This window comes from Spermophilus citellus (genome assembly GCF_964194105.1).
Source record: "Spermophilus citellus genome assembly, chromosome: 4".
NCBI lineage: Eukaryota > Metazoa > Chordata > Mammalia > Rodentia > Sciuridae > Spermophilus > Spermophilus citellus.
Window position 1 is genome coordinate 131,287,929 of NC_138185.1, and position 25,994 is coordinate 131,313,922.

The 25,994-nt window shown below is 37.7% G+C and overlaps 1 protein-coding gene across 3 annotated transcripts in view; it reads right to left on the reverse strand.

Annotated features, from left to right (window-relative positions):
• The window catches only part of SLC12A1 (solute carrier family 12 member 1), a gene marked incomplete at both ends in the record, with an annotated part of 83,318 nt that overhangs the window by 38,289 nt on the left and 19,035 nt on the right, over window positions 1–25,994 (reverse strand). For all 3 annotated transcript variants that reach the window (XM_081292965.1, XM_081292966.1, XM_081292967.1), the window contains 11 exons: window positions 2,499–2,610; window positions 3,710–3,809; window positions 7,287–7,442; window positions 9,461–9,562; window positions 11,285–11,408; window positions 11,736–11,843; window positions 13,115–13,266; window positions 15,748–15,832; window positions 21,239–21,366; window positions 22,906–23,017; window positions 25,068–25,178. In XM_081292965.1, the coding sequence (XP_081149091.1) occupies window positions 2,499–2,610; window positions 3,710–3,809; window positions 7,287–7,442; window positions 9,461–9,562; window positions 11,285–11,408; window positions 11,736–11,843; window positions 13,115–13,266; window positions 15,748–15,832; window positions 21,239–21,366; window positions 22,906–23,017; window positions 25,068–25,178 (1,290 nt within the window). The remainder of the gene's footprint in view (window positions 1–2,498; window positions 2,611–3,709; window positions 3,810–7,286; window positions 7,443–9,460; window positions 9,563–11,284; window positions 11,409–11,735; window positions 11,844–13,114; window positions 13,267–15,747; window positions 15,833–21,238; window positions 21,367–22,905; window positions 23,018–25,067; window positions 25,179–25,994) is intronic.

Consider the following 25,994-nt stretch of genomic DNA (forward strand, 5'->3'; position numbering starts at 1 on the left):
ATAAAACTAAAATTAAATGAGCATTTACTATTTGACAGACACCAAACTGAGTACTTGAAAGCTTATCTTATATGATTCTCATATTAACTTTACAATATAGAGGGTGTTTTATTAGTTTTATTTTATAACTGAGAATATTGAGTCAGAGTGACTAAATTATGTGCCGAATGGACCTACAGCTAATAGGTGGCAAAACAGTGATTCAGAACTTGGCTGTTAGTCACAAAAGCCCAAGAGCACCAGCTTCCTAAGGTTAAAAACAAAACTGTCATTCTCTTATCATCACCATTTAACATCTTCCACAAGGTTGGCCTAACCATCAACCAATGCACATACACTTTCAAAAAAAATTCTGAGGGTATGCTGACTCCCCCCCATATTGCCTTCCATCTGTTTCTTTGCAAAAATGATTGACAGCTGGAGTCTAAAAATGGTAACAGCATCTGTAACCACAGGAATTCGTAGAAAGTAACTAACTGGAAAGTCATTAACTGATTCAGTAACTATTTTTTTGTCCCCAAGAGAACTGTAGCACCCGGGAACAAGACTCTTGGGTCCTACATGGAGAGACCAACACAGTAATATACAATGTCACCCACGTACATGCCAAACAGCAAAGGCCACATACTTAGGTATTTACTTCAAATGAAATGATATTCTAGCATCATACTCCTTTATTACAGTTAAAGCAGCAAAGGGTTAATTAAAAGCAATATCTCTTGTCTCTGTAGAAGACCTTTTCTCCCCAGTCAGTATATGACAGTTTATATTCCCAGTTCATTTCTCTAGTTCTGAAGATACTTTATTGCCTGCTAAACTAAATTTTCTCTAAATTGCTAGAGAAGAAAAACACCTCAAACTGCTTATTCCATCAAAACCAACTCCTATATTATATTGGCCAAAATGAAATCCACTAATCCAGGGCACCAAAGTTGATAATATGAGAGAAGGGTTCTTGATAAGCTTTTTAAAAATCCTCTGGAGTCACAGTTGGCCGTTACTTAACCTGTCAATCTTATGTATTCAGTAGGATTCTCTCCTCCCACTATAGGATAATTGCATTTAGTTATATTGTTTGAGTTACTGTCATATAAGCACAGAGAGGAAGGAGAATATGACCAACTCGTTTCATATAGATTTTAGAATATTGCCAGGTGTAAAAAGAGGCTTAAATGCTGCTCATGGTGACATGTGGTAAATTAGCCCCTGCATCATCACAGAGCTGACTGGCCCCAGGGTCACACAGCCTCCTGATGGCCTATTCCTTGGCTGACATTGGAAATGTAAGTAGTGGTACCTGATTCTAACAGTGCTCCCAAGGATGCAAGTCTGCTGAGGTTTTCTCCACATTGTGTAATGCAGAGCACACCCAGGGGCCTGGATTGACGTCTTGACTCTGCCACTGTCTTATCACGTGATTATGAGCATTAATTTAATTTTCTTGAATCTCACTTTCCCAATCAGTAAATTGAGAACACAGCTTTGTTTATTTTTTGCCTCATTGGGCTGTCATGTGAATCAAACAAGAAAAACTAGGAAAATGCTTGGAAGAATAGGTAAGCACTTAAGTACTACAAAAATACATCAATAGATGAGGACTTTTAGCAGTGTGTGTGTGTGTGTGCGTGTGTGTGTTTGCGCGCACAAGAAAAACAGAAAAGAGAAAGGGAATGACATGGGAATACTAGTAGAAGTGGGCTAGTTTGGAAGATTTGGACTTTTTTTTTTTTTTTAAATCCTGGGAATCAACCCAGGGTCTCCATATGCTAGGCAAACACTACTGAGCTATAGCCCCAGTCCTACACATTATTATTTTAAATAATAATTTTAATGCTTTCTCCCCACTTGAGAATAATTTTAATGCTTTCTCCCCACTTGAGAATAATTATGGTTAAAATTTTAACCACTATATGAATACTTCCTTAGAAAATCACCAATTGATTATTATTTGTCTACCACATACTCCCTAAACAAAAAGTAATTCATTCAGCAATGACTGTTTATCTAAGACATGGAAAACTTGCTTTAATTCCCTAGATATCTGCGGTGTCATCAGGTTTACCCAAATATTTCATCTAAATTCCACAACGCTGTCATTTAAGGCCATTATGTCTGGTTCTCTCCTCGTCAGTTAGTCTATATAATAGTGCTCTCTCTGGCTCCTTCCATCCTTTTACATTTCGAAGGACAGTTATCACCCCAAATGCTTTTGTTTTATTTCCAAGCCAGTTCTGTTTTCCTTGACTCAAAGGCCATCCTTTAGAAATATTTATCACTTTTAGTTGGTCTCCTATGAAATCAGAAAAACATTTCAACTACCGGTTAAAATTCAGGATCCCGGGCTCTTGTTTGTCCTTGATCTATGAATCAAGGAAGAGGGCTCTTATCCAGAGTTTTTTGTTATTTTTCTATCATTGCACGTACCGTCCCTGCTGGCCTAAGTAACACAAGGTGAGCAGGGAGAAAAAAGCACTTTTCTTAGATGAAGAGTCTCTTACCACAAAGACTTCACAGCAGATGCAAAGTCCACTGTTCTTGGTAAAGGCGTGAGTTATGTCCAAGAGAGCAGGTCTTGTCATGGGTCCCCCTGTTAGAACAATACACTGGGGCCTGAAAGTAAAGAAGAGAAGATATAGAACTGGCCATTATAGGAAGCCGCTGAAAGCAGAAATGCCCCATTGGAAACAGCTAGTACAGAGGCTATGAAAAACGCAACCACCTCTCCCCTGATTATTTCTTGAGTTTCCCACCAATATCTTTGTATTCATAGTCTAGTCAGTCACAGCAAAAGTGTAAAGCCGGGAAAAGGCAGTTTGGGGTCCACTCGCCTTTTATGGTCTGGATACTGCTCTACCCCAAATATCAATGAAACCTGTCCCTCTCCAGTCACTATTCACTATTTCCTTCTTCTTTTTTTTCCCCCTTCTGTCTTGTCAGCTTGTGCTGAGAGGTTCCATTCAAAATAAGATATAACTTGGACTGGGGATGTGGCTCAAGTGGTAATGTGCTCACCTGGCATGCGCGGGGTGCTGGGTTCGATCCTCAGCACCACATAAAAATAAAATAAAGATGTTGCGTCCACCAAAACCAAAAAATAAATATTATAAAAAAATAAGACATAACTAAAGAAAAGCCCAAGTGTGACTGCTCTGAAGGGAACTCAGTAAGCTCAAGCTGAATGGAGATAATTAATACTTATTTTTTTTAAGAGAGAGTGAGAGAGAGGAGAGAGAGAGAGAGAGAGAGAGAGAGAGAGAGAGAGAGAGAGAGAGAGAATTTTTTTTTTAATATTTATTTTTCAGTTCTCGGCGGACACAACATCTTTGTTGGTATGTGGTGCTGAGGATCGAACCCGGGCCGCACACATGCAAGGCAAGCGCGCTACCACTTGAGCCACATCCCCAGCCCTAATACTTATATTTTAATTAATAATAATTAAGACATCTCTCTGAAATCATGTCATTTAGGCCACTTTTCCATCTCCACGCATGGAAGGTGACACTTGGCACCATAAGGGGTTACGGTTTGGGGTAGGCATGACCCAGTGTGGGAGGAAGAAGCACTCATTTGTAGGAAGTGCTGCTATGAAAGTATGGCAGTTGCTCATTTTTGGAACATACACACAAAGCTTGTAATTACTCTATTCTTGCACAAAAGAAAAGCCTCTTCTGATGTGGAACACACCAGATGCCTGAGTAGCCAACTTTACCTGAAATTTTTCACGTGGTCTTCCACTGTGGTTAATTCCAGAGCATTGTCCAAAGCACTCACATAGGAAAGAGCCTGTGTGGAGGAGCCCCAGTTCACATCTGTGGACCAAGGAGGAAATTGGCACACACAAAATTGTTACAAGCCATCCACTTATATAATTTTCCCTGGCTATGCAAGCAGAGATCTGTGCCCAAATTAGAGAAAATGCAACAGTGTTTCCTAGAAAGAGCTTTGTGAACACTATGTGAATCCTCAGAAACAAGGCTTTTTTCCAGCTAAGGATCAGCCTGTAAAGCTGCAGTCTCAGAAATCTTGCCTGGTGGAAGAGGCTGTGTGATAACTACATTGCAGGTGGAAGGACTGGGGAAAATGGTCAGCCCGGGCTGGGGATGTGGCTCAAGTGGTAGCGCGCTTGCCTGGCATGCGTGCGGCCCGGGTTCGATCCTCAGCACCACATGCAAACAAAGATGTTGTGTCCACTGATAACTAAAAAAATAAATATTAAAAAATTCTCTCTCTCTCTCTCTCTCTCTCCCTCTCTTAAAAAAAAAAAAAAAAAGAAAGAAAAAAAAAAGAAAATGGTCAGCCCTGAATAAGTTCAAGGGGTCTTCACAAATTCTTAAATTGAAAGCAATTTCAGTTATACAGATAGTGTGCAGTCATCTTTATATTTGAATAGTTAAAATGAGCAGTTCAGGGATTTATGCTTCTAGATGTCCATGAATAGGATCAAGGCTCTTTAGCTAGCATTTTGGGTTGATCTTTTAGAACACAATCATAACAAGGGAAGTCAGCACTACCATCCATTGTCTGCCTTTCTTTCTTCCTTCTTTCCTGTCTTCCTTCCTTCCTTCCTTCCTTTCTTTTTCAAAAACAAATTTAAATATTAAATGAACTTTAATAGGCTAGAAATGCATGGACCCATTCCAAGACGGAGGAACCTATTCCCTCCACTCTTGCTTTGGAGAGTTAGAAAGTGAGTTGGAGATGATTAACTGGAAGTGAAAAACAGGTTAACATTGATCAAGTACTGACAATGCATTAGACATTAAGCATACTTTAGACAACTCATTTTTATAGGAATAAAAACCCCCTTAGTCAAATGGACATTTATATCCTAAAATTGAAACTTATACCACACCTCACACCCTACACAAAAATTGACCCCAAGGGGATAGTAGACCTTAATGAAATCACCAAAGCATTAAAACATTAGAAGTTTGTGACCTTGGACTAGGGAAAGTTAAGTCAGATGTAAATTGCTCAACCATATAAATAAAAAAAAGGAAAGATGACTAAGACATAATATAAATTAAGAACTTCTGTTATTCAAAACAAACTATAAGGAAAATAAAAATAGAAGCCACAGACCCAGAGAAGATATTTGTAAAACACATACTGTAAAAGGATTTGTATCTAGAATATATAAAGAATTGTCATGCCAGGCATGGTGGCACCTTCATATAAATCCAGCCACTTGATCTAAGCAGCTAAGATGGCTAAGACAGGAGGATTGCAAGTTCAAGGCCAACCTCAGCAACTTAGGGAGACCCTTAGCAATTTGATGAGACTCATCTCATGACAAATATAAATAAATAAAAAAGGACTGAGCATATATTTCAATGGGAAAGCACTCCTAGATTCAATCCCTAGTATAAGAAACTAAAAAACAGACCAAACAAAAATCTCTCACAATTGAATAAGAAAACAATTGGAAAAAAATGAGCAGAAGATTGAAACAGACACTTAACTAAAGAAGATATATGAATGGCAAATGAGATGTTCAACATCATTAGTCACTGAGAAAAAGTAAATAAAACCACAATGACATAGCACTATATGTCTATTAGTATGACTTTTTTAAAAAGCAACTGACAATTCTAGATGATGACAAAGATATGAAGCAACTAGCTAGGACTCTTTCATTGCTGGTAGGAACAGAAAATGATACTGCTGCTATGGACAACAATTTGACAGTTTCTTTTAAAGTTATGTATATACTTACTATATAAACAGAAATCTGAATCTTAGATATTTACTCAAGTAAAATGAAAACTTAGGTCCATACGAAGACATGTGTATGAATAAGTATAGCACATGGATACATAATCATCTTAAACTGAAAATAAATTAGATGCTCATTGACTTGTGAAGAGATTTTTTAAAGTGTTGTGATATATTCATAATAGGGTGCTGCTCAACAATACAAAAGAACAAACGACTTATACCCGTGACAACATGGATAAACCCAGAGGATTATGCTAAGTGAAAGGCTATTATTATATGGTCCTATTTATAGGATTTTTCTGGAAAAGATTAAGGTATAGAATCAGAAATTAGAAAAGTAGTTGCCAGGGACAAGTTCTAGAGAAAGGAGATTGAAGACACGGGGTGTAGGGCACCTTAGGGATGTCCTCCGTCTTGATTATGGTGTAGGTACTGGACTGTATAAGTTTGTCAAAACTTGTGGAATGTACCTCAAAAAGGGATGTACAACTACCATATGTAAATGGTATCTGATGTTGAAAATAGATAAAGAAAAACAAAACAAATCCATCCAAAGTTGTTTTATACTATCTCTACCTCACTGGCAAAGTGAGAAAAGGGGAATTCTATGGTGGCCGGGGGCCTCTCAGTACCCCCTGTTTCCCTAGTCACTCCCTGCTTCAGTTCACCCTTCTCACAGGTTCTAAAGTCAACATCCAAAGTTCAGGTCCAATTATGCTTCTCCAACTGAATACCTATGGCACCTTTCTATTGTTCTCCATATCCTGATTCTTTCACAGGCCATGTAAATTTCCTATTTCCTTGGCCTCAGCCAACCCCTCTCACTTCATATCAAGTCCCTTCTCCTTAGTACCAAACAAATCAATGTGTTAAGGCCTTGGAGCTTCCCCAAAATGCCACCAGCTTATGTGCATCCTTAACTTCACTCCTGTTGTCCTTCTGCCTAGAATGTCATTCCCTGACTCTGTTCCATGAATTGTCTCTTAGTTGCTTATTGTTTTCTTTTATAACCTAATTTATTTGTTCACTCAACAAATACTTATTTTGTACAGAGTGCCTGACCCTGAGAACTCAAGCCATGAAACCCCAAATTTTCTTAGACAACTCTAATCAAGGAAATGACTCCCTCCCTCCCCTTTTCTTAGCAAATTATTATTCTTATTTTCATGGTTTTGCTTACTATACTGTATCATAATTAATTGTTTATTCTGGGAACTCCTGAGGACAGGACATGTATTTCATTTGGGACACAGAAGCAGAAGGTGCTGTAATGAAAAACTTCTGGGATTTGGGATGATACTCCTCTGGTTAAGATGTCAACTCTAACACATCCTGACCATTACAAGTGGTCAACTTTGTGAATTCTCGTTTCTTTGTATGTAAAATGAGAGTAATACTAATGTACAACACTATCATGAGGATTAAATGATTATATGACATAGTTGTTATTTCTACATTACATTATTACTATCTACCTTGTACATGGCACACCTAAGCTGCTTAATAAATGCTGAATGAATGGATAGAGAGAGATTTGGAAACCCCATCCTGGACAGTCCTTATCTTACCTGGCTTCTTATAAGTCACATAGATATAGAGGAATAACTCAATGACATAGGTGATAACAGCTGCCCACCAGTTGATGACAAACATGACCGCACAACACAACACAGCTCCAAAAAGTGACACCCACATGTTGTAAATCCCATATGCAGGTCTCCATCCTGAAAAAAAAAAAAAAAACCCACAAGTTTTTCACACTACTGTTATCAGGCTACTGAATTTTATAAGAATGCAGGTAATGTGTGTTTTTCTGTCTTAAAGAATCAGAACTTTGAGGTCCATTTTTTAACTCTGTTATTTTTTTTTCTATAATCTTGGGTCCCTGGCCTATGAAAGTGGTGGTTATACCAAACATGATGCTGTAAAATCTGGGAAATATTAAGCATTTGGAAAATTTTACTCACAGACCCCTTCATTCTTCCTGTATGCCCCAATTGTGCTTTCCAAAGCTTAGGCATCTAAAATCTAAGCCACCAGGGGTTGAAAGGAGGCAGGAGGGATGGAAAGAGTGGGAGGAGGAGCTTCATGATTATCCAGGAGAGAGAGGATTAAGACATTCAGCTTTTGCACATGACTATTCTTAGTCAGCAGGAGTCAATCTGCTTGACTTCTTGGCAGCTCTCCCATAACCCTAAGAGGATAGCCCTGTCCTTTCAGAAACAATAATCCATGGAAAAAAGAAGGAGAGATTTTTCTAGCAATGACTTCTTAAACCCAATATATTAATATATCACACATTTTGTAATGAAAATATTTCTCACAGTTCCTAAATACATAGTTTCCATGTTCTATTAGTTCTCTGAAATGAATAAAGCCAGGAGACAGTATGGTCAGGATGGGGAAACTCTGATTTGGAGGGCACTTGGTCTCTGGATGAAGTACATTTTACATTTGCAGTTGCCAAAACACAACACAACTGTAAAAGTCTCCAGGAGCAATTTCCTAAATAACCACAAGATGGAAATAGCACTTCGAGAACATCATTGGAAATACCTTTATTTTTCTGAGTCTGGCTTGTCTCTCTCTCTCTCTCTCTCTCTCTCTCTCTCTCTCTCTCTCTGTGTGTGTGTGTGTGTGTGTGTGTATGTGTGTGTTTGTGTTAAAGAGAAAGAGAGAGGGAGGGAAAAGAAGAGAAGGAGAGGGAGAAGGAGGGAGGGAGGGAGAGAAAGATATTGATTTATTTTAAGAGTTTGTGTGTTTGCCTCCTTCTATACGTTTTTTCTATTTTTCCTCTCTCTCTTTCCCTTCTTCCTTTTCACTCATTTTCCTACCAGCCTTTATAACTCCGCCTTGTTTTTCAAAAATGGCTATAACAAGGCATAGGGTCAAATATTTCTTTGTGTTAAAAGAATATAACAAAACTAAACAAAAAGTCTTTCTATATCTCCTACAATCCAGAAGTCTTGGGTAGATAAAGGTTCCCTGTCCATTTATCTTTCATCTTCTTGCCAGCAGGTTTTCCAAAGGCTTGGGAAGGCAGTAGTCCGTCCCTAAGGCAGTGTTTGATATGTTTGACAAAATCTTCATTGTGAGGAACTTTTTAAGGGTTGATGATGACAAGACTTTATTTTTTTGGAGGAAAGGCAGAGGATCTCTACTGGCCAGTTGAAGCCAAAAAGAGATGAGGGATGACTGCGTAGGGGAAAGTTCTTTGGTGTAAAATTCTGAACGACTTTTTTAAACCTAGCCCCAAAAGTGCACAGACGCCGCTGGCATCAACATCATGGGGCCCCACGTGAATCTGCATTGCCTGCACTCAGCAGGTAATTATGGGAGCTACTCATCCTTCTCTTCTGCACCATGGGCAGGAAACAAATTGATAGTAAGGAAGTCTCAAATATATACATTTATTCCACTTCTGTGGTCACTTTCACCCTGGAAATAAATAGTGGTGTTTTTCTACTGCTGAAATAAATGTGGTTTCTCTTGCAATGAATAATTTATTGCCACAGGAGAAAATTGACTTTACGGTTGGTCAAAAAGGCCATTGCTCAAATGATTCTTTTTCTATTTTAGAAGCCATCCCCCAACTCACCAAAATAAAGTGGATTACACTGCCCACTAGGATATACGAAAACATATAAACACAGATTGAGCACTTTTCACTGACTTATTTCATTTTATTGAGACAAACTAACTGTTTGCTTAGGCTGACTCCAGTTTTGAAATGTCATCTTACCTGGAGATTTAGCATAAGAAGCATGGAAGCAGGAGAAGTTAATAAGTGCATATGAGGCCAGGAAAAAGTTGGAGATGATGGGAGCAATGGTGTTCAGTTCCGCTGTAAAAGAAGCAAAATCAAACATGTACGTCTGAGTGATGAGATCGGGGGCTGAACAGCTGTTATAGCCTGGAAGCCTGACTTTATTTGGAAATTGAAAATATAGCTAGCATCTGTCAAAGTTTAAAAATTTAGTGATTTTTTCTTTGGGATAACATATATACTCTTAGCCTGGGTTTCTATAAAGTGAGATCAAGAAAAACCTACCAATCAGAAAATAGGCAATCAAGAGTTGTACCTAGAAGTTTTGGGGATGGAGCATACTCTATATTGGAGGTACCAACCAATATCATGATTTTTGTCTGCTATGTAAATAACCAAAAGGCTCTACCAAGTGACAGATTAGTTAAATACCAGTGTACCAGAAACTACCAACTGAAAAATCTTTCTGCATATTCCAGTATTTTTTCTATGACTTTCCGGACTCTTTTGGCTCTTTCATACTTTTCTGCATCTCTAAAATACTTTGACCTCAGTGGCTAAATATATGGTATGATTTAATGCTAACCAGATTGTTTACTGTATGATACAAGAAAAAAATACAGACTTCCTCATTAATCTGAGATTCAGACATCTATAATCCTCAATGATGCGAGTGTAGGTGTCAACTGGGTATGATTCTAGAACACAGAAACCAGTTGGGAAATATGCAAAAAATGCTACCATAAAATCTGCATATGGAGCTAATCCATGTTTTTCTGAAAGAGTGATTTTAAAGGATAGCATTTAATTTATACACAAATGTTTAAACTTTGACTGTAGAATCATTTAAATTCAGCACGGGGCAATCATTTGAGGCCTTAAAGGTTAAATTACATAATTGGAACATCTTTAGAGATATGTAATCATTTTAATTTAATTTTTTAAAAATTCTAACTGAGAGTTATATATTCCCCTCCTCAACCTCATAGAGATCTTAGGTGGATTCATGAACTATAGAGCCCAGAGTTTCATGCATTATGATGAGGAGCAACCATAGTTCAGCACCACGGTGCTGAGGAAGGTACAGCTGCCTAAGTGTGGTTCCCATCTGAACTTTGCATTTTGCCTCCTATCTTCCAGTGTGCTCAACAGCAAAGGTGGGCCTCTGGGGATGGGGGAGGAGTGAGGCGTGTGCAGGCTACAGCTGAGGGATGCATCTTTCCAAGCTCACAGAGCTGCTTCTTTATTACTTGAGGAGAGGAAGCCATGAGTATAATCCAGTTAAGTGGTTCTCAAATATTAATGGTCTATGAGTCTTTTGAGGAGCTTGTAAAAATGCAGATTCCTTATCCTCAGAGACTCTGACTCATTAACTCTAGAGTTGGGCCTGAAAAATCTGCATGTTCACAAACACCCTGGTGATTCTGAGTAGTTGGCCAATGAACCTTATTTTTAGAAACACTGACACAGACAATTCAGTTCTGCTGTCAGGGTGGGAGATATGGCAGCTGCAGGAAACACTGAGGTTCAATAATATCAGGCAGTTTGGAGGAAGGATTCCAGTTGTGTTTGGTTGGATGGGTTTCCAACATTCACTTTCAAAGAACAGATAAAGCCCAGAGTCCAGCTCCAGTTTCCCAAAGGGCTTCTACACACAAGGATTTCTCATTTCTTTCTTAGACTCCAACATTCCCAAATGGAATCTTAATCATAAAGTAGGTAATTTCTCAAACTGAAGGGTAAATTCTGAGTAATCAGAAGAATTCTTTGGCTTTCAGTAAGAACAAGAAAACTACAAACCAATAAGAATAAATGCCATGGCTATCAGAAAAGTGAGAAAATATCCTCTCAGGGGCTCATTGTTTTTCCCATATCCCTTTGCAAAGAACTGCAGGCCTTTGAAGATGTTGTCCTTGCACAGAGCCTAATGGGGAAGAAAAAAAAGAGGAGAAATTTGTCACTTATATCTATGCATAGTCATTTTCTCTAGGTGATTCAAACAAGAAGATTTGGGGAAAGATTAAGTGATACACAATATGAGGCACAAGTTAACACTGCAGTTTGTCATTCTTTATATTATTTGAATCGATCTTGACTATGTGGCAGACATAGCACTTGAGCCAGATGCAAACATTAACTGTTTCAGAAAATGATGGAAAATGATTGCCACCGAGAACGAATATTTCAGCTCAATCCACATTCAGTGGAAGTAGCAGTAGGGAGAAGCACAGCTCCTTCGTGCCTGTATTACCTGGAACACTTTGGGTGCACTGACGAGGGAGGCCAGGGCAGAGGAGAGTGTAGCCGAAAAGATTCCAGCAGTGATGAGGGGGCCAAACCCTGATACCATGCTCATGACCTTGAGAAGAAAGGGCCAAGTAAGGAGACTCATCCAACAGATGTTTAAAACATTGGCTCCATTTTAATGCAAATGCTTCCCTCTCCACTTTCTGTGATTTGGAATCTTTTATAACTAATTACTTCTAAGGAGATTGCGCCCCACCCCATAATTCTTAATATTTACTTTTTTTTTTCAAAATGGAATTCGCATTTTTGTTATACACAGAATAATAAATGCTTACCACAATATTTTTAGAAGATACTGGAAAAAATCAAGAAGTAAATGATTTCAAGGGTTTTGACAGCACTTTCCCCCTCTCTGTTCTTTGTGGTTATTTAGTTGTAGATGGACACAATACCTTTATTTTACTTTTTTATTTTTATGTGGTACTGAGGATCAAACCCAGTGCCTCACACATGTTAGGCAACTGCTCTACCTACCACTGAGCTACAACTCCAGGCCAGTCATATGTTTCTTTGATGATGAAAAATTCTATCCAGCAGAAAGTGGTATTTTAGTAAGGTTTCGGAAGGGACTCAGCTGTTTACCAGTCTTTTTAGAGGCTTTTCTAGGTCTTTCTGCACACAGAGCCTTTTCAAACCTTTGCTTTTTCTGTGTTGACTAAACATAATTTTAGATCTGAGACATGATGAGATTCTATCAATTTAAGACATATTTTGGAATAATGACTTCAGCTGAGTTAATTTCTCTGCACCAGTTGTTAAAATAGATGAATGAAGACTTCACGACACATTTAATTCTCTCTCTGTCTCCTCACCAATCATGCAGATAAATCAATGTTTCAAGTCCTACATATTTCTAACTTCCCTTATTCTTTCCTCCTCACTTTCTCCCTCCTTTCACAATTTCTCTCTTTCTCTTGTCTTCTGGGTACTCCAGGGGCTCCTTACAGGGTTTTCCTAAGCCAAAATCCACAGATGAAATGCATTCTAAGTGCCAATTGATCTAAGATTCTTTCCACCATGAAATCTTGCATGACTGATCAAAAGGTACCTAGAGCCAGGTGGTACTCTCTCCTGGTGATTAATTCATACAATTGCCTATTGTCTCCCTACCACAAGTAAATGTAACCCCAGGAATTGCTACTGCAGAATGCCTGCATCACTCTTTTTCCATGCCACACAAATTGTTTCTCGCTGAATTCACAAGTCAATCAGTAATCAATCAGTTGCAGGTTCAGAAGCTTCCCTATCTCTAATATTATAAAAATAAAAACAACAGCAAAAAACATTTTATACTTATTGTTATTATTTTTTGGCAGTTCAAACCTGGAAATTGTTCATCAGCCCATATTGACATGGTTCATGGCGACATCTTGAGAAATCATAGCCCAACCCACAGGCTGCTGACCCGTTGCAGTTCACGCCAGAAATGATGGTGTCATTCATGCTTCCAGTGGCATCGCGGACCACACAGGCTGCTGTGGAGACAATTATGGCTTGTCATTTCTTTAGAAGGATTCTCATCCCCTATGATTTTCTTGTGAAAAAACACTAAATTGACTTTGAGTCTGAAAAACATTCCCAATCTCTGTTCATGGCCATATGCTTCTTGGGATGTGGCTCCTGGAGGCTCCCATCCTTTGAGTCCTGGGAGTGGCCCTGTCAGAATATAGGCTGACATCTTCACTGTCTTGAGTGGTTTAAGTCTTAGCTCTCAACAGCTACTCTGAGAGACCTGGGGGTTGAGACTGCCTTACTTTTTGATCTCTGAAAATGTGCATGGCAATATTTTGCACACAGTATACACTCAATTCATATTTCTGGCTTAGTGCTACTGACCACATGCTTTTCAAGTAGAAGGATATATTTCCTTGTCAGTGAGGGAAACAAGGGAAAGCATTATGGAATTAAATTTAATATTTATGGTCAAATGTTGTATCAAACATCTCTCTCCGTTAATCCCTTTTATTATTTTCACACGTTTGAGTATTTGTTCTTTTTCTATTACAAATATTCTGTAATAAATATCTTTGTGTATAAATTTTTCTTCTTTATTTCAAAACATTTCTCTAGGATAGATTCTCAAAAATGGAATTTTGACCATTTTAAAGACTCTTGATATATATTTTAACTACTGATTTTCCTTGAGTTTTTCTGGACTGTATTTACCATTCTGTGTTGGGTAGGATTATTGAAATATATGAATATATGTGTGAAATATACATAAACTTTAAAAAATTACATAAAGGATAAATATTATGCAAATGAAATGCCAACCAATAAAGCTGCTTACATCGCTTTTCACACTCTACCCAGAATAGGTTCTAATTAAGACAAGTCCCAGTGTCAGGAACTAATAACAGGAACCTTCAGTGTTAGTCATGGAATTTACATTCTTTGAGCCTGGGAAAGACTTAATAATCATAGAATCTTTGAATTGAAGGAGCCACTAACAATAATCAGTGAATCCTTCTTATCATAACCCTGAGAAGTGGCCTGCCAGCCTCTGCTTACACACTCCAAATTATGACTGTTGATTACTGAGCAAAATTATTCATTCTAAATTTTTACTTTTTTGCATTGTTCATTTATGTCAAACTGACTTTTATGAACCATGTATTTTAACTTCTGCATAATAGGTCTCTCCAAATTCTCATGAAGCCAGGCCATGAGCCATTATCTGAATTAACAACAACAACAGCAATAGCAACAACAGAAACAACCAGGTTGTTGACTCCATGGCTGCCCTGGGAAGGATATAGAAATGCAGATTTTTCCCCCCTACATATAGGGGGGCCAAAACAGGAAGAATCTCTGACATCAGATCTCTAACTTGCTCATTCCCTCATCTTTATTATGTGTGTGTGTGTGGGGGGGTGAATGGGGAAATTTAACTTTAGGTGATTTCATTGTCATTTAAAAGTGTGTTGATTTTCTAAAGCATTGAAACAAAGTCTCTTTACATGTAACTAAACTTGGAAATGACACAACAATACATTTAACAATGTTATCAAATTTTCTCCAATAAGAGGCAGTGAGATAGGCAAGAATCAAAGGGTTTTGCTTTTGTTTTTCATTATCTTTCAGAAACCAACTTAAGTTCTATGTGTTTTCCCAGTTTCCCCTACAGGAAGCAGAGAACCACTGAGAAGTCCACTTTGGTAAAACAGTCATCAGTCCTCCATAGTTGACCAGCCTGGGTCTGTATTTTCTAATGTATACAGAAAAGGGTTTTCTTGTCTGCATCTCGGGAAGCCAAATTTCTTTCTCTCCTGCTATGGCCTAAATATGGGGCAAGGGGATGGGGCAACCAGGAATAGGTGTGACTGCAGGCAGCAGGTGGAACTGAAGTCATACTCAGGAACAGCAGGAAAATACACATATTTTCTGCTCAGTGAGCAATATGGGGGCTGGCCGCCCACATTGCCAGCAGCTGGGTCTTATTCTGATTTCCTGCCAATTGGTGACAGTGACATTTCCATATTAGACATGGCAGTACAAAGATGAGATACTCTCATAAATTCTACATTTTTCATACTTTCCTAAGGCCATTTCTTGTTTTGTTTTAGTTTGATTTTTTTTTTTTCAGTCTATTCTTTACCTTCCTCCTAGGGGAAGGGAGATGGGTGCTGGAAGCCGAGGGTTTTCTTAGCAGTGAAATTATCACCCATGGGAGCAGAATGGGGCTGTCTTTGGGCTCAGGCAAAATGACAATCTGATTAGCTCTGCTCTTGCACTGACCCAGGATGCCTGCTTTACAGCTCAATTGCATTAAAAGCCAAAAAGTTCCAAACCATTAACATTTAGGTACCAAGAAAGGCAGTAAAATTGTTGCCTTAAAAAAAAAAAAAAAAGACAAAAAAAAAAATACTCAGGTTCCATTGAAAGCCCTCCAGACATAAAGAATGACTGGGCTCCTTGTACTTCTGACATTCTGATACCAGACACATACAACTTACCTACACAAATAGCAACCCCTATGTAGGCAACCGTGGTGATGAAAATGGCCAGCATGGTTCCCCTAGGGATGGCATCTTGGGGGTCCTTTCAAAAAATAATGTGGGAGAGAAGACAGGGCAGAATAATAAACATAGTTTGCTTGGAGTTATTTCTGTATTTTCAAATTTTTAAGATACACTTCCTAAGACAAATTCTAAAGAAGTGATGGAGAAAATGGCAAGGTGGTGAGCTTGAACTTTTTCTGGATGAAGACAAAGTGCTTAGAGCAAATTATGAATCCTGTAAAACTTTTGTGCTGAACAGATGACATCTCTCACTGCCCCAGAGGGAGATTTTATAGAAAAGTACATTAGGTAGTTCACTTACCAAGGCCTCTCCCTTCCCTTTGTCTCCTGTGATTTTGTGTGGCTGCATCAGACCTTAAAGCATTAGGGGACAATATACAAACACATTGATGATACCTGCATGTGTGTGTTTGTTTTATATTGAGCTTAGGCTTGCCTTTAAAAAGAAATCACTTGTGAGTGAGCAAAAAGCATGATCTACCAAATTCTTCAATTTCTCAAATCCCCATTTGGAATCTAGTTCAGAAATAATCACAATGGGAGATGTTTAATTTTCATAAGCAGGCATAAATAAGGGCAAATTCAAGCTTATACCAGAAAATGGGCTTCTCTCTTGCTCATAAATGTATATACATTCACTAAGCTGAGTTCACATCATATTTAATTTACCATTTTATATCCTATTTGGGGGGCTAAATCATATCAAATCAATTTCCAAGCAGCATATTGAATTATATTCAATTCAACTTAACAAGAATTATCAAATAGAGATTTTAATGCATTCGTTGTTTATACAGGACAGTGCCTGGCATATAGTAGGAGTCAATAAATATTGAATTGGGGGAAGTAAAATCCCAGTAGGTATTAGTCTCCCACTAGAGGACAAGAAAACTCATCAATACAAATAAGCAATCAATACAGTTAAACAAAAGTTTGAGACTTTTTTTTTCTTAAATTATGCTGATTAAGTCCATCAGAAAGGTCACTCACAGTGAAGGTAGACTCACTGTGACACCTGGAAACCACAACTGAACCAAGCAAACCTGCTCTCACATGGAGTAAGCCAGCCTGTGGAACCATTCTGTGATCACTACCCCTCCCTACCCGCGACACTCTCCTATGAATATCAGCACACACTACTGTTTGCAAAAGTCAGTGTGGCAGGTGTGTGCAGTGGAGAAGCTCAAAGAAACAAGTAGGTATCTGTGGATTTTATGGGCCTCAATTTCCTTGTTTATGTTATATTTCAAAATTTATTTATTTATTTAACATTTTTTAGTTGTCTATGGACCTTTATTTTATTTACTTATATGTAGTGCTGAGAATCAACCCAGTGCCTCACATGTGCTTGGTTGGCAAGTGCTCTACGACTGAGCCACAACTCCAGTCTCCAAATTTACTTATTTGATTAGAGATTTCTTGGGATCTGAGTGAAACGTGAATTAATTTAAGTGGGAAGAAAGAAAATGTACATGGATAAGAAGGGTGAAGATGGAAGGCAGTTTTGTAATTAAAAGACAAAGACTTGGTGTTTATTTATGACTATTACAAGCTTTAAAATAACTTAATAGAAGTTACATGAGGGTCAAATTTGATTTATATGTTAAGGCATAAATTGTGATGACAATATATTAATATATGATTCTATATTATAAGATCAGAAAAAAATGGAATTATCTTGTCTGGATACCTATAGACAGGGTTTGCAACTTTGAAAAATTCTTAGTTTTCACTCTAAAATATTAATTTCCTTCCTTTAGCAGTAACCCCAAATCTAACTTTCTTCTACAATTTTTCATTAACATCATATTCTTTTCTAGTACTGAATATAAATAATCTATTATATTGCTGCTTTTTGAGTATGAAAACCACATCCCGATTTTGCATTTCTGAAATCATATCTTAACTCTCTTGATTAGACTTGGATATTTCATAAATCTTCTCCCAGGTATGTATTTACAGACCATCTATATTGTATTATTAGCAAATGAAAGGCTTAGGATGTGAACTCTGTAGTGTCCCTTGTGCCAACTCTTATTTTTTTACATACATATTTTTAGTTGTAGATGGACAAAATACTTTTGTTTCTTTAGGTTTTTTGTTTTGTTTTGTTTTGTTTTTGTTTTTTGTTTTTTTATGTGGTGCTGGGTATCAAATCCAGTGCTTCATGCATGCTAGGCAAGTGCTCTATCACTGAGCCACAATGCCAGTCCCCTTGTGCCAACTCTTGATGGGCCATCTTGAGAAGGGTTCTGAGACTTTGAGCAGATGTAAGCACTTTGCATCTCCCTATTTTGTGTGAACAATAAATATTTACTCAATTGAACTGAATCTATTATTTTTAGTTTCACACTCAGATAGGAATAATATCCATAAGTACTGATGATTCCTTATTATTTCCCAGCATATTGTCACCTTTCAGAACATAACATACTTTACTACTCTGGCTTTTGGCCACATTACTACTTCTTGAGGGATCCCCCCTTTTTTTCCTTAAATTTTTAAAATTTGTTTTAATTAGTTATACATGACAGTAGAATGCATTTATGCACTTTGATATATCATACATAAATGGGATATAATTTCTCACTTTTCTGAGTGTACATGTTGCAGAATCATATTGGTCATGTAGTCACATATACACATACAGTAATAATACTGGTTTCATTCTACTATCTTTCCTATCCCCACATCCCTTCCCCGCCCCTCCCATCACTTTTCTCTACCTAATCTAAGGTAAGGCTATTCTTCCCTAGTGTTCCCCACCTTATTGTGAATTAGCATCTGTATATTAGAGAAAACATTCGGCCTTTGGTTTTGTGGGACTGGCTTATTTTGCTTAGAATGATATTCTCCAACTCCAACCATTTACTGGCAAATGCCATAATTTCACTCTTCTTTAAAGCTGGGTGATATTCCATTGTGTGTGTGTGTGTGTGTGTGTGTGTGTGTGTGTGTGTGTGTATCATATTTTCTTTATTCATTCATCTATTGAAGGACACCTAAGTTGGTTCCATAATCTAGCTATTGTGAATTGAGCTGCTATAAACATTGATGTGGCTGTGTCACTATAATATGCTGATTTTAAGTCCTTTAGGTATAAACCAGGATTCCCCTCTTTTGACTGTTATGACCCCAGTGTTTCTTGGCTTCCCTTACCTCTTAGAAAGCTCTTTCTCTTTTTACATAATGGATTTCCTTTCACCCATTAATAATTTGAATGTCTGTGTTTCCCTGAGTGCTGCCTTGGACCTCTTTATTCCTTCCTCTTGCACATACCTGGGTGAGTTCATCCAGGTTGTGGTTCCAGTCCTGCCCTCTCTCCTTTCCAGAGTTCTAGGCTCATCCATCTAGCTACTTATTAGACATCTCCACACTGGTATCCTTCCATTTCAACCTCAATGGCCATGTTTGTTTCTTTTTCCTCAACTACTGTGCCATGGAATTCAATTCAAAAAATTCCGCTAGTGTTAAAAAAAAAATACAATAGAATAGAACTGATGTGAAACTATCAGAAATGAAGAACCATTTGAAGAAAATTTTAAAGTGTGCATTTGGTTATGATGTATAATGTTTTCTTGCTGTGGATCACTGTGAAAACATTCTTTCAATTTATTTTCCCCAACTCAAATTAAAGTTTACCCCTTTGATCCTTTTCCCCAGCTTAGTCTTAATTCAGGCACTGAGTTAGTGCCAGCTAAGCTGAACTGACTACCAAGCATCTAATACAAACTAGTTTTTAAGAAGTATAAGGAAAGCATAATAATCTTTAATTTGAATGTATGCTTACAGTTCGCAGAAATTTAAATGAGTGACCTTTGATTTCCAGTGCTGAGAAACCAGAAGTTGAACATCCATAATTAAGTTTCATTAGGTGTTAATACTTACTGCTTGAATCATTTTGAATAATTTTCTTGACTTTTCTGAGCTTCATCATAATCTTTTCTGTCATTATCTCTGCTCAAGAATTTATCACAGCACCGTGGTCCCTAACATAACAAATCTAAATGCTTTAACTCATTAAACTCAATAAATATTTACCAAAGCTAACTTTGAAAATACAGCAGTGAATAAACTGAAGGCAAAAATCTCCACTTGCAGGGAGTCACATTTTATGGGAAGCACCTCTCCCTCAAGTCCCTCCCAAGGTTTTCCAGCCTTATCAGGATTTTCCCATTGAAATAGACTCCTCACTGTTCCCACAGTTTCCTCATGCTTGACCATCCTTGTCTTCTCTGCCTGGAATTGCTTGGTATTTCCTCACCAATAGTCAGCAGCTAGTCTTGGTTTTCATTTCAGGTTCAAAAATTACCCTCCTTGAAATCATCCCTGACTAACTGAACAATAATTGTTCAGTATTTTTATGTCATGATCCACTAGGACAGTGCATATGCTTCCCACTTATACATATCTCCTGATGATTCTTGAAAATATTTCTTATCTTCTGAAGTTGATTATAAATTTATTGAGGTAAAATCTAAATCGTTTGTGTGTGAGTTAAAACCTGCTCCTTCTCTTTTTTTTAGACATACTTCTTATTTCTCCCTAATATCCATCCTCATCTTCCTCCTTTTAATACTAGAACCCCTTCAAATTTTATCTGGCACATTATACCCAGTTGAAGACTACATTTCCCAGACTCCTTTGAAACTGTGGAAGGTCTTGAGACCAAATTCTAACCAATGGAATACCAGTAGAAGGGATCTGCGCAAAGTTTGGGAATTGCTTGTTTCTACTTCCTTATGCTCTTGCTTGTGGACTGGAATGTGATCCTGGAAATGATTAGTCATCTTGGACCTTGCAAATGAGGGCAAATCCTAATGTAATAGTGAAACAAGAGAGCTCATCTGAGTTCCTGGACTACTTTTTAAAGCAGACCTTTCTTTAAATGAATGGCCTATGAGCTCAGGTGTTTATGTACTTAAAAAAAAAAAAAAAAAAACTTCTATCTTATTTTGGCCACTGTTTGTTATCTTTAATAAAACATTAAAACTAATTAATATAACAATTCTTTCAGTATTTAGCAGGATAATATGAATGGATTGCAAAGTAACAATATTGTTTTTTTTTTTTGTTATACTTTTGCTTTCCCTTAAATGTTCCATGTTCTTATTAATTATGGCTTGAAAAGAGAAGGGGTGGTTTGGATAGTTTCTCACTGAACTATATTCATTTTGTTGGAAAACTGATATCATGTCAATATACTCAATTGTTCTGATATCACTAATTAAGACTTTTGGAAGAACTATCTGGAATAGGAATATAAATTGAGCATTAAAAGAGAGAACTTTAAGTAGCCAGGAAAACTTGCAGAAATTTTATAGTTTTGAATCTGTAGGGAAATGGGGTCACATTCAATCTCTTAGATCCCTGGGCTGTCCATCAACTGCACTACCATGAACTACAAAGCAGAGAAAACACGTACCTCCAAATCTCCCGAAATATTGGCACCAGCAAGAATCCCAGTAGCTGCTGGGAAAAAAATAGCAAAGACAGAGAAGAAACCTTCTCCTTTTGTGAAGCTTGGTCCAAAGTTTTCTGCAAATATTGATGCTACAACACAAATTACAAGAAAATTATCATGTAGACTTTTTTCACAGAGTAGAAAACCTTTGGCTTCTATAACTCTAAATGCAAATATATCTCAAGAGTCTAACTGGGATGAACTGAAAGATGCTGTTGTACTCCTGATGGATTTGTTAGTATTTGCCAACAGTCAAAATGTATATCATAAGACTTCAGAGCTCTATGACATAGCTCTGAAAAATCAGTAACTTTTTTTGTTAACAGAGATCCAGGATGCCTGACTTCTTTGAGTCTTGAAGAGATTGAAAGAGAAGATGAAAAACTCTTTTATCATCATACTGGCACATTCACAAAGTATACCATATACATTCACACATACCATGTCCCCCCACCAACTACATACTCATATGCATACATACCTGAAACAAGCAACATTCTTTTTTTATGCTTTTAATTTAAATGATAGGAGAATTCTGTGGGTGAGGCTACTTGAAAATGTTATTATTAATTTTCTAATCTCTTTGCCTCTTGCCCCCAGAGTTTGGATCTTAGATCCTTATACCAAATTCTCATATGTGAGAGAGTAGTGCCTTGTCCCTACAGTAAGACTGTCCCACAGGTTGCCATCATACTACTTAAGTGAAAGGAAACAATCTAGAAGAAAAACAGAAAGTAAAAAGAAAAGGAGGAAGAAAATCATGAACAAAAGAATCAGATGCAAAGAGGAAAGAAAATTTAAGACATCAGAAAAAAATACCATATGAATGGGAAAGAGGGAAAAGAATAGAAAGGAAAAGAATGTTCATGTCCAAAGCAAACAAGATAATCTTTACAGAGAAAGAGACTCAGGAAGATAGAGGTAATGTGATTTTTTTTTAAAGAAAACAAATATGGACAACTGAACAAATAATAAAGTGAAATACAAAACAAACTCAGCAGTGGATTCCAGTGTGGAAAGGTAGGAACAAGTGGGTGTGTGGAACAGAATAGGAGAGAGAGATCAAATTCCATGCTTGGTGATGTTATCACAGGATGCTACACTAAGTAAACCTATAATTCTTCATGCTTGAAAACCTGACACTGATGCAACTAGGTAATGCCACAACAAGGTTAAGATGCCAAAAAATCTACCAGGAAGGAAAAAAAAATGTCTTTGTTTGACTCTAGTGCTCTGCACTGGTTGAACAAATTGTTCAAGCTGTGTTCTCTTTCCCTGCATGTAATTTCTATTCCCACTACTTGACAGCAACAATTTGTCCAGCATTTTAAGGTTTACACGGCACTTTCATAACAACTATCTCATTTACTTTTCAAAATTCCCTCAGGAAGTTATTATTATCATCACCCACACATTTAGCAGGAAAATCTGAGACCCAAACACATCAGGTGACCTGTCCAGCTGATAAACAGTGGATTTAAAATTCAACCCCGTCTCTCCCAAATCCAACTCTAGTATGTGGTCTCTTTCCTGGGCTATGCTGGAATTCTGTTGGCTGTGATTGGGGGATAGGGACAGTGATGTGGGGAGCAACATGGGTTGAGGAGAAACTAATCTGTCATCTGTACCTTGGTAATTGAAGAAGCCTCTGGATTTCTTCTCATTGTTGGATGGAATGACAGTCCCAATGAAGAAGTTTGCAATTGCAATGAGAAGAATAATCAGAAGAATCACTTGAGCCTGGAACGGCAAAATGAAAGGGGATCAAATTAGATTTAGTTAACAACTTTTCACATAATCGTAGAAGTTATTGTCCACTGGAGAAAGACTCTCTGCTTATTCAATAAGGCTCTGCTCCCCACTGTCAGTGATAAGTGCATCCTTATGGACTATCATCTTAACAGACCCTCTTCTACTTAGATATAACGGCTGCATTTTCAGTTGGAGTATGTGCTTGGGTACTTGGAGGTGCAAGAACATTTCAAGTAGGAAGTGGGAAACTACCACAATAACTTCCAGGAATGTAACTGGAGCCAGAAGGTTTAACTTGTACAGAATTTGAGTTCTTTTCCAGGCAGAGTACCTATGAATTCTTCCTCTTCCTACTGCAGAAGGCCTACCAGAGAACGGAAGGGTTCATGGAATTTCCATCATGCCCTTAATGTCAGGCTGCCAATGTGTGCTCATGTGAACAGTCTACTACTGGCCAAATGGTCTTCCTTCAGTTCCTGAAACTTTTCAAATGGTGTACCTGCTTGACATCACCATATACTGTTGGTGTATGTACTCTAGCAGGATCTCACTTCACCCTAGTCTTCATGTATCTATTTCCTGCATCCTATAAGTCTCTGTGACCTCCTCAAAGAGCCCTCTCCTGCTACTTGATCTGAACTACAAGTACCTCATTCACTGAGGGCTTATAATACAACAGATGAAGCTTTAAATTTTAACTTTGAGGTGGAACACTAGAGATTGAACACAAGGGTGCTTTACCATTGAGCTACATCCCTAACCTTCCCTCATCTTTTATTTGTTTTTGTTGAGACAGGGCCTCACTAAGTTGCTGAAGTTAAATGATTTACTCAGGTCACAGAGATATAAATCAGATTCAAATCTAGGCATTCTAACTACAAAGGTGAAGTTTTAAATACTACCCTCTACTGCTGTGGAACTACTTTGTCTCCCTTGGGGCATAAAGTAATCTAAAACCAGTGTCCTTTTACTTCCTCCTTTTGCTTGTTGCTTGCTTGCTAGCTTTCTTTATTTCTTCCAGGTCCTAGGGATTAAACCCAGGGCTTGTACAGACTAAGCAATCACACTACCACTGTGTTATACTCCCAGCCCCCTTGTTATTTTCTAATATCCCAGTGTCCTGTTATTTCCTTGATAGTATATTATATCATTTACCATTTTCTATTTGTTTTTCTATTTACTTACTCATCTATCCATAGACCAGATGCTGAACTGCGACAGGGATTATGCTTGTTTTGGTCACAACTGACTTTCTAGTACCTCGCAGAAGGCCCAGCACATGGCAGACACTGTTTAATGTGTGAATATTGCTTAACTTATGAGTATATAACCCAGAAATAGATGCCATCTTGGAATGTTTTCCTACTCCCTTATAGGGGTGGGAGGCTTTGAGGATCTTTCCATTTCTGGTGACCACTTGAGAACCAGTTACAGTGTCTCCAGGCTTGCAGAATATTTTCAGTGGCACAGATTCCTGTGTGGAGTTACAAAAGAGGCAAAAGACATGCTCCCTGTCATTCAGAAATTTACTCTCTGCTTTAAAATCTGCCAGTTAAATTCAGATGTATTCTGGTTCCAAAGCCTGTAACATTAAAATTTGCTGGTGAAATTCTGGGTTTAAGAGGAAAATAATAGTTCTGCCTCTGCTACCTTTTCCCAATGCACCGTCACTTCTTTTGGGTTTCAGCACCCATGGGCAGCTTGAAAGGGAATACCAGGGCTTGTGGTTGAAACATGGGCTTCTAGTATGCACTGCAGTTAGGGTCATAAGGGGTCTGGGCATGAAGATGGAAGCAACTTTAGTGGCTGTGTCACTGGGATGACACAAAGGGCCAAGCACAGGCCGACAATGTGACACACAAGCTGTGAGGCATGACAAGACTTGGTGCTTTGTGGGCTGGAGGTTCCACCTAGCACTACTAAGTGGCTCCTTTTGCCATAGCAAATAGCCATTCTTTTTGAATATGGGGTTCTCTCGATTTCTGCAATTTGTTCAGAACCTGACCAGCAGTTGATAACACCATTTTGAGAAATTCACCTTTGCTTCCCATTCCATTCCAGCTACTGAAATTCCTAGGAGAATCACTACTGTGATGGAGCCTATTATCCGGATGTCATTGGTTGGATCCACCATCATTGAATCACTTTCCTAAAGGTAAAAAATCAATAGTGATTAGAGATAAAACTTTTTGCATATAGATATAGATACAACTTTTTGCATATCTTATTGTAACATTTAATAGTAAGAAGAGATTTTTGTACACTGATGCCTGGGGCCATTAGGACAATAGAAAAATGAAGTGCTCATAAATTTGAGAAGATAAAGAATCTACCTTTTTTTTTTCTGTGATAATAGACCTTGGCTAGCCAAGGTTAGGAGTTAGAAATTTTAGAGATTCAGTATAGTCACAGCTTTTAAAGCCTACTGTAGCACTAAGTAAAAGCATATATGCATACATTGTGTTTTGTTTCAGAAGAATGATTAGTTATTTTAGGGTATCAGGGGGAATTCTAGAGGAATACCAATGAGTTTTTTTTAACAATGTGAATATTGGAAAATTATTCTTAAAAGTCCATTTAAGAATAGACAACACAAACCTGATAATGCATTTCTTGAAGATAATATGCCTTACAAAGTACGTAAATGCTCATGATTCATATAATTTTAAAATAAGGTAATTTTATTAATTGAATTCAGTGTGTACCATTGTTACCATAAGACAAAGATCATAAGTTAGTTTGTACACAAGCCAATTAGTGTGCTTATCCCTACACCATTCTAGTTTGGGCATCTAAAACGAGGAAATACCTAGTTTTCTGCAGTGGGTTATTCTAATGTTTGAACTTTCTTTTCCTTTGGAAATCTGTAAGCATAATAGGAGTATGACTATCTGATTTTTCATATTTTGCACAATGTTTCATGTGTCATTTCATCTGATCTATACCATTCTACCATGAAACACAT